The 9776-nt window shown below is 44.2% G+C and overlaps 2 protein-coding genes across 2 annotated transcripts; one reads left to right on the top strand and one right to left on the bottom strand.

Annotated features, from left to right (window-relative positions):
- Window positions 1-297: 297 nt before the first annotated feature.
- LOC310869735 (GPI transamidase component PIG-S-like) lies at window positions 298-2010 on the bottom strand (the record flags this gene model as incomplete). Its single annotated transcript, XM_083780610.1, has 1 exon — window positions 298-2010. One exon carries the CDS (start codon window positions 2008-2010, stop codon window positions 298-300), a length of 1713 nt encoding a protein of 570 aa, XP_083636736.1.
- A 3654-nt stretch (window positions 2011-5664) lies between these two features.
- Window positions 5665-8934, top strand: LOC310868934 (uncharacterized protein). The gene is made up of 3 exons (XM_083779430.1): window positions 5665-5794; window positions 6562-6947; window positions 8684-8934. Exons 2-3 carry the CDS (start codon window positions 6605-6607, stop codon window positions 8893-8895), a joined length of 555 nt encoding a protein of 184 aa, XP_083635556.1. The 5' UTR covers window positions 5665-5794; window positions 6562-6604; the 3' UTR covers window positions 8896-8934.
- The last annotated feature ends 842 nt before the right edge of the window (window positions 8935-9776 follow it).

Here is a 9776-nt window from a genome sequence, read left to right as displayed (position 1 = left end):
ATCATTTTGAGGATTTGAAAAAAATAAAAAATAAAAAAAACATGGGTTTTTTTAATTTTTGCAAAAAAAACATTAACCTCGTTTTTCATCATTTTTGACCATGGGCTATAGCCCATACCGTACTGCATACTATAGCATGCAGTTTTTCATCAAAATAAAAAAACGATGGGTTATAGCCCATCGTTTTTTGAATTTTTAAAAATCCTTGTTTTTTCAATTTTGGACCATATCGTACGGCATAAAATAATATAAGATTTGATACAGTATAGGGTTTAAGTGCTAATGTTGGAATGTTCCTCAGTCCATCTTGGCATTCTTATCCTTGCGTCGCTCACTGGCCTCAGATGACATTTTGAGCAGCGACAGCAGAACGGGCACACAGAACAACAGTACCAGTGGTATGTAGATGGCAAACCTCTGCTCATCAGATAAGTAGGAAAGACTGAAGACAGAGGGGTCAAAGAAAGCTCTCTCTGAAGCCAGGACAGCTGCTTTACTGTGCTGCAGGGCAGAGCCCAGCTTCCCGGCCTGCAGCTCAGCCACAGCCAGCTGCAGTGCAGTGACACTGCTTGATAGCTGCAGGCCAATGTCCTCATTGATGACAATGTCGCCTATGTGCTCAAGAAGCTGTGCCAGGGAGGAGAGGGTGGTAGCTGCTGTGGCAATATTCTCCACACTACGACTCCACATCAGGCGGTCAAGCTCCCAGTCGGTCAATCCTGCATTGCCACGTGGCGCCACCAAGAAGCCAGGGGGAAATTCCGGGGACAGCACGCCCAACATGAGCCGGAGTTGTGCCAGGAAGACTCCCATGACTTTAGCCATGTTGACGTTAATGTTGAAAGGACATTCATTGTGGGGCCCATAGTGAGCCTTGACATTATAGACCATGATACCGCCCCACCGCGCCGAGTGAAATGCATTGGACGCTACATCCTTCTTCCTGTGGCCGCGGATGTAAAGTGGAGAGTGGTGTGCATCGGGGACGTACAGCACAAAGTTCAACAACGGGTTGGAAGACGCAGCGTTTGAACCTAGCCTGGCTTCCAGATGGTTGATGACATGGGCCAGGCTGTCAGAGTTGAGTGTGTAGGCGTTGAGGTCAGCATTGAAAAAGGAGTTTACGCCCAGCGTTTCATAGTACAAGATCTGAGAGTCGACGCTGAAGTCGGCCACCGGGGCCAGTTTAGTAAGCAAAGGCTGGATGTAGCTCTGCACGGCACCCTCTATGTCCCATTGTAGGTTGTGCGACTTGGGGTCTGGGTTCAACAGACTGAAGGTGATGTCATATCCTGGGCTGGATTGGAAGGCTTTTGCGCCGTCAGCCTTCCAATCCAACCGGGATTCTGGACTGCTCTCCCTGTAGCCAGGGCGGTGGCGGACTCTGTCACTAAGGGCGGTGGTGATGTCGGCGTGGCTGACAGACATCACCTGCAGCACCTGTTTGACCCACGGCTCCAGCTGAGAGAAGAACTGTGTCAGAGTCTTGCTCGCTCTCATCTCCATGCCGATACGAAGCATGGCTGTTCGCCACTGACCGACATACACCGACACATCCTCGGGCAGCAATGACGACGATTCTGGAACGACATACGCAACGATGGAACCAAAACGGCTCTCGCCGAGGATGTGTAGAGAGAGATCTGCCTCCGCCGCGGTGGGCCGATTTAAAGAATCTTCCTCCATGATTGTAGCCGTGCGGTACGTCGTCTCATGAATGTATTTTAAATGTGTGTTCGCGTCTACCATGTGCTCCTTGTGTTGCGTCCGCGTCAACGGAAGCTTCCTCTGCTGTTCTGGGCATAGGGTTCCACCTGCAAACACTACCTCCACGTCTACTCGGAGCCGCAGCTGAAGCTTGGACAGCTCCTTCATCTGACTGACAGGTAGCCACGCACGTTGCGCTCCGGTGGTCCCCCACCACAGAGGGAACCCGACCACAATGACCACCGCCGCCATGGTCAGAGCAGCCAGCTGGCCTCGCTTCCGTTCCACTTCTGTGGTCGCCATTTGATTTAGTTTGTATATTTCCAGATTATTACTGTTTTTTTAACTATGATCCTAGATTACTAGGCATTTGATGTATGTGTTTACCTTGCTTACTGTAAGTCGCTCTGGATAAAGAGCATCTGCTAAATGCCTAAATTGAAATTTGTAAATTTTACATGGCTATTATTTGCAAACTAGGCCACAGAAGCACCTCCACAGCAGTTAAAATATGTAAATTTACTTTTATAATGGACGTTTATAAAGGGGTTCGGATCTTGAGTCATACGTCATAGCTATGTCATATAGATTATACAGGCTCATAGGATCGCAGGTTGGCCACATGAAGTCTAAGATCCACACTATTTGCACGCCTTTCCCAAGTTGATCAGGTTATGTGATTAACTGTAACTTAGTGGTCAATTTGGTAATCTGGTGTTATCAACTTTTTCCACCCCTTCCATTGGCTCCAGGTTGCTGCTGAGTACAAAACACTAATGCTGGCCTAGAAGGCAACCCAAGCCCAAGGGCATGGCACTCCCTTACCTTCAAGTCCTGATCAAACCCTACAACCCCGCCTGCTTGCTCAAAGGGTACACCCTGAACAACATATTTGGAATCCCCATCGATAATGTAATCGGTAGGCAGATTTCTGAACTGTCTGTCCATAGCCCACCAAAGAGACAAAGAGTGGATGCATGGATATTGGACCAAATATATAAGGTTGGAAATGGTGCTCATTTATCAGTTAAAACTTAATCTTCTGATTGAGTGCTATAGAGTGCTATCATGGCTATAGTGTTCAGTAACAGGGCTCTTCCCATCTCTCCAGCTATATAAACAGAAAATATCTTTTCAGGTGGGATTGGGATACCAATTTAAACCATTCAGGAGAGACAACCCATTTATACGCTTCAATTGTCTTCTCATTTATTTGTTTCATCCCTTAATCCTCTTAAAATGTATATCGCATTTTTTTAAACTAGACCTGTACGTGCCCTACTTGGGAACGATGCAACTTAGGAACCTAATGATATACGTTGTCATAGCACCCGTTTTAACTGTCAGCCGGTGTCCAACATGGAGATCTGTGTATGTGGCTGTGTGCCTGTGTGTGAAGACTGCAAACTGAAAAGTGTACTTGGCAATCAATTCGGCCCACTGGCAGAGCCTGGTTGAGCCTCAATTGGCTGAGGCAGAGGCTGGAAATTGCACAGGTCTCATTAGGCCCACTGGCAGAGCCTGGCCCAAGTGAAAGGAGTTGTCCTCATTAGGCCCACTGGCAGAGCCTGACCAGAGCCTTTTGTGGTGGTTCTGGAGAACCGTGGGTCCAACCGACTCGATACTTGGCATTGCACTCCCTGTGGGGGTGTGGAATGCATGTGTCGAATGTGAAGTCGGTGGGTCAAACGGTTCTCGAGTTACGTGCATTACAACCGTACACACACGTACGCACGCACGCAGAGACGTGGCGCATTTATAGTAGGATGTACGTATATTATATTTCCGAAAGAGCTGGAGTGTTGCAGTACTGTTACTGAACAAACACTGCAAATTATTATAATCAGAATATAAAGCTACAACATCCTTAGGAAATCCGATTCCTTATGGTAATGTAATTCAACTCAGTGCAGATCTTCCATCTGTCAAATATCATCTCACAATATTAGAATTGCAATGCACCAGCTCTTTACATCAATGTGCATGGTGAAACTCTTTGGAAGAACTTGATCTTATGGAATCCCTTCTAAGGTCAGCACATTAAAGGAGAAATCCACACCAAAACTGTACCCTGAATCAGCCTATAGGCCTAATCCTGTCCACTCCCAACATACATGTTGGCCTTGAATTGTTTCATAGATGCTGTTCTCCATTTCCTCACCCCTCCCAGTGGCTCCCACCCCTCCAAATTTCTCAGAGACTCAGCCATCTCCATAGCTCCAATCACCACTCACATAATAAACCTCTCAATTAAACAGGGTCTTGGCCATATCACCTGATGAAGGCCTACTATGGCCAAAATGTTGTGTTTCTGTTTGTGGATGTCTGTGTTTTAAAATAAATTAAACACTGTGGAGCTGAGCCTGTGTGGACTTTGTTTGAATGTATCCATTCTACATGCTGAATACATTTTTCAATCAATCAAACCCACATACATTATAATTTGACTCAGTTAGGATGCTGGCTCCGTGGTCTGGAGATTGTGGGTTAAAAAAACACCCAACTCTTTACTTTCAAGACTGATTTCCAGAATAACAACTACAAAACTCCAACTCACAGGCAAAGGAAGACTGTGTTGTGGCAGATAGCAAGAAGAGTCACTGAGTTGGCTCGATGGAGATTGTGGGTTCAAATCTTATTGTGACGCTTTCCTTTTCACACTGACTTCAAGTAGCCTGGAAATTCCAGCTGAACTTCATGCCGTTAAGTGGCCCAGCGGATAAATCTAATGATATCTGTAGAATTCCTAGTAGAAGTGTGCTGGTTCAAATCCAACACACTCCTAATAGGAGGTGCTGCTGGTTCTAATAATCATTTTTTGCCGCATGTGTCTCTCTCCCTCCTTCCTGCCTGTCTTCACTGTAGCTATCAATAAAGCAAAGAAAAAACAACTAAATCTTAAAAAAGATAACCCAATGTTATGTAAACAAACCAGATTGTGATGCCGTATGGTCCTCATAACTGGATGCAGAATAATTTTAAGACGATGGAAGTGCAACCTGCTCATATGACATAGTGCCTTATGAACATGTGGTAATGAAGATGCATGTTATTACACTATAGAGATTGGTGAGTATTCCCACGTGGTAATATTGAGTTCATTTCATATCAGTGTAGCCTACAAATGGACCTGTATGCCTCCTATCACTTGTTTATGATGCCACTCCTCTCTGCACCTGACACACACACACCCACACACACCCACACACACACACACACACACACACACACACACACACACACACACACACACACACACACACACACCCACCCACACACACACACCCACACACACACACACACACACACACACACACACACACACACACACACACACACACACACACACACACACACACACACACACACAATGGCTGTAAACGCCTCACGTGGCTCAGGTTACCTGGCCAGTCAAACGCTTGTGAAAGTCAATCCACAAACATAAAGGCTTTCTGTTGAGGGAGAGGAGGGGGGGGGGGGGAGAGAGAGAGAGAGACAGAGAGAGAGAGAGAGAGAGAGAGAGAGAGAGAGAGAGAGAGAGAGAGAGATGCACAGCGGACAACGTTAACGGACAGAGACAGGTGGACAGACAGACAGTACATTACATTACAGTGAGTGTGCAGTACAGTATGTATATACCATCTTTACAGTGTAAATAATTTTGTCTCAGTCAAGTAACATATAGCGATTTGTTTGCTCAAAAGCAGTGATAAAGGCAAACCGTGCATGTAACTCATGTCCATTCATACAGTAGCTCACAGGACGTACACTACAGTCATAATGGCATTCATTGCAGTTGGATACCTTGCTTGTCCAAAACCGTAACATTTTCCTTTATTATTTAAAAAGCATTCCAAGCTTGTAGATCTGCATTTTTTGTGTGACACTGATGATGTAGCTAGTGCATTCATTTACGGGGAAAAAAAACACCGTTTTGAAATTTGGAGATATGAGGTTACCGTTTCTGCCTGACAGCTACCAATTATAGTTTTTTCTACTGCCGTAATGCTTCAAACCTTCTTTCCACTTCCTGGACAGGTGAACCGTGTATGATCAAAGAACCGGCACAAACTGCATTTGAACCAAGGTTATTACATTTTCGTTGGTTTCTGTTTTGACTGCACGTGTTTCAGACTTTCAGTTTAGTTATTGGTTACTAGTTACTGTATATAGCTGTCGAAAATAGCAAAAAAGAGCCGATCTGCAAGCTGTAACAAGTCACAACATGCAGACTTTTAGTTAACAGCTATTTTAACTCAGTTTGAAGATTCTTGGCAACAGAACAGGCCTTAAACTGTGAAACACTAGTCTTGACTCTTGTATGAAATATTGACAAAAACTAAAACTAATCACATTTTCTCTATGCTTTTAGTTAGTAGCCTAATAATTTAGTAAACACACAGTGTTGAGATCTTGAACTCAAAACACGTTACTGACACGGAGTAGTCATAAGATTTAAGCAAATTGTTTGTTTGCCTAAAAAACAGACAGAATAAAGTTATAGTGATAGTGTGAGTGTGTTTGTACACTGAACAGATATTTTCTATAGTTTCCCTTGAAGGGGCTCCGCCAAATCTTTGTGTGATGGGGAACTTTTTCTACAAGCTCACAACGCAAGCTTGTAGAAAAAGAGCTGACCAACGGTCAGATTTACTATGTTATTGAGGTTAACTGTCTGAAAATACACCTTGACACGAATCCAACATGTTAATAAAAAGGTAATGTGTAAATAAACAATACATTTACACAACACCAATGATCTGTTAAATCTATGAAAAAGTTTGATCTGCAACTCAATGTTATACAACGTGTAGTGAGGGGGTCCCTGCATGCTGCTTCATCTCTTTCTCTCAGCGTCCTTGGCCTGAAAAAACGTAGAAGAGCCGCAGACTAGAAGATGGACGCCCCTCGCCGCGGTCTGGGCCGCTGCTCGTGCGCCTTCTGGACGGCGGTGGCCTTCGACGTGTTCGGCCTCCTGGTATTGCTGACGGGCGTGTTCGCCGACGTCTTCTTCTACGACTTCCTCATCTACGCGGGCGCCATCATCATCTTCCTCAGCCTCGTCTGGTGGGTGTTCTGGTACACGGGCAACATCGACGTGCCACCCGAGGAGCTGGAGGACGACGTGGGCCTGCTGAAGAAGAAGAAAGACGGAGACCTGGGCGCCACGCTCGGGGGCGCCGTGCGCCGATTATCCAGCCGTGTGCGGAACTCGTTCCGACGGAGCAGTGTGGCGGGAGGTTTGTTAAAGTTTTTTAATTGTTTAAAACGAATCACACCAGTGTGAACCGAGTGGTGCAACTCCCGTCTATTGGTTCTCTGTATCATTCCAATTTGTATCGTCCAATTTCTTCTCTGTATCGTTCCAATTTCTTCTCTGTATCGTTCCAATTTCTTCTCTGTACTCTGGTGCCCCCTACTGGTATAAATAAGTAACATACCCGTGCTCACTTATACAGGTACCTACCTACCTACCTACCTAGGTACATGGACGTTGCTGGATGTAGGAGTGGTTGCACCACTCAAAAAGAGACCTGGGGGTGATTCTACAAATGCCTTCTAAATCAGCAGTTCACTTTTCTTTTATTAGGCTATAATGTTTTTCATTCTAAGGACCCTCAAATTGATATGTATTTGGCTGCGGACCCCCTTCTGAAAATGTTTTGTGCCAGTGACCCCCCAGAAGAGAAGATTAGAGTAAAAAAAAAAGAAATAAATTTATTCACTCTAAATGTTTTCTAAAATAGCAGATCTGTAGGCTACAAGCTTGCAGCAAGGCAGTGATGCTGTGAGCTTGTATATCTGCAATTTTTTAATTAGTCTGGCACAGGCTTCTTTTGTTTAAAGTGGGAAATTTGGTACAATCATTACCAATCATGATCTTAAAATATTGTTTGATAACTCACTATCTTTGATTTCAGACAAAACAACCAGTGTTTCAGTAGTGACTGCACTGTTTCGGTAGTGACCACAGCATTGTCTTTACAATGCGGTGCCATAGTCACTTAACTATTTTGCTAAATATGAACTCATACGATGATGAATGATGAATGGTTTATTTCGATCTATTCAGTTTAGACAATTACAAAAAAAAGATCTTTTTTTTAAACACGATCGAAAAGGAATAGGCAGAAGCTTAAAGCTTATGTATGCCTATCCTCCTTACATAAGAACGTAGAACATGTACTGGGGTCTACAAAACAATCAACATTTGGACGAAACATAAAAAACAAAGGATAACAACCACAAGAAAAAATATAGAATAATAAAGATGCTTTACATTTGCTCAAGCTACTATTAAACTACTAGAATTAAGTACATAAAAAAGCATAAACATAAAAAAAATTCACTACCGAAACAATCATGTCACTAATTAGTGACGAATTGTTTTGGTAGTGAGAATTTTATCTAGTTTTTAGCTTAACTCTACAATGCTAGGCAAAGAATGGCTAAGAAAAACAGCTCCTAAATACACTCCTTGGGCTAAAAGCAGCCATAGCCACTTGCCCGAATGTGCCCAAAATGTGCTGATCTCATCACATTTGTCATGATGTCTAGGCCACTTTTAGCCCAAGGAGTGTATTTTGTGCAAAACTAATGCTTGGAATGGATTCAGAATCATGAAAACCCCCTAGTTTGACATGTCACATGCTACTTAAAGCAAAAGGAAAGTTTGACATTTTTGCCTGCCATAGGATGTTAATGGTATAGGGTCACAAGAAACCCCTATAAAAAGAAACTGCACAATACTTTCAGCCAGTCAGCAAGTGGATTCATGAATGTATACATAGGCTATAGACAATATTTTGGGCCAATAAAAAATAGACTATAGGCCTATACCAAATTTCCCACACGTCCACCTCTGCTGCCGGACTAAATAGCCAACACTAACATCTAAGAGGAGTAGGACACACCTGGTTTTAATGGATTAAAGCAGGATTGCTAGTTTTTCTTTTTTACTATGATAACCTTACAGGAGCGGGAGGTGCGCAGCAACAGGGTGCTGCCAGTGGGCGTTCCTTTGCGGGCGCGAGGAAGACAAAAGCGGCGCCCATTGAGGACCCTGACCCAGAGCGACCAGATGACACGCCACCGCAGGTCTCCCTGGCCATGACGACGCAGGGAGGCGATACGGTGGCGAATAGGGACACACCTGTCCCCGATGCCACAGAAACCTCTCCTATATGACCCTTCAGGTCGGACAGTTTATTTCCAGCTGGAATGGCCATATGCCCAAAGTAGTGCCACCTCTGCCTCTGTTTTTTATTCTGTTTATACATTTGGTGATAAGTATAGCTAAGTAAATTTAAGGCATAGTTCACCTAAAAAGTACTTATTTTCTATCAATTACGCACCCCATGAAGCCTTAAATTCATGGGGATTCGTTTTTGTCGGATAATCAATAATATAATTATTGGCTCAGGAATGTGACAAAATCGTCAGTGAATTCAATTTCATAGGGTTTGTGATTGATAGAAAATACTAGCCTGATTGACAGACTCTGAGAGCTGAACCAGTGCGCTCAGTCGAGTGGGCGGGGTCCATGGGCTTGAAACCAGGCTAAGAAAATACTGTAAGTATTTTTTGGGGGGTGGAGTCGCATTTTACTATGAAAACCTGCATTTCATGTCAGACACACTTCACGTCAGTCAGTCCATCGCCGTCCGTCAGTCACGCCTCGTGACATGCTCCATATATGGCTGTCTCTATATATGAAGATCACGACACTAACCTCATCAAACCCTGGATAGCCATACATGTAGAAGACTGGATCATCACAGAGATCTGCATATATGAAGCCGGCCAGCAACTCTACAACTGACCTCACAGACACCATGTTGACCTGACCTTATAGATCTCCTGTATACTGTATGTAGCTGACCTGTTCTGACATTTCATAAATTATGTTGATCCCTCCCCACCCGTCCTTCCTCTTCGATGTCTCCCTTTTGACTAAACTAGAGTTCTCAACCGCCCCGAAAATTTACGCTTGACCCTACCTGGGCCCTAACTGGGCTGACCCGAGGCCCCACCTGGCCTACTAATTAGCAAACATGTTTCCGTTGTAA

Source organism: Protomyctophum parallelum, assembly GCF_964188405.1.
Source record: "Protomyctophum parallelum genome assembly, chromosome: 13".
In the NCBI taxonomy this organism is placed as follows: Eukaryota; Metazoa; Chordata; class Actinopteri; order Myctophiformes; family Myctophidae; genus Protomyctophum; species Protomyctophum parallelum.
This window is presented reverse-complemented; position numbering and strand designations above follow the sequence as displayed.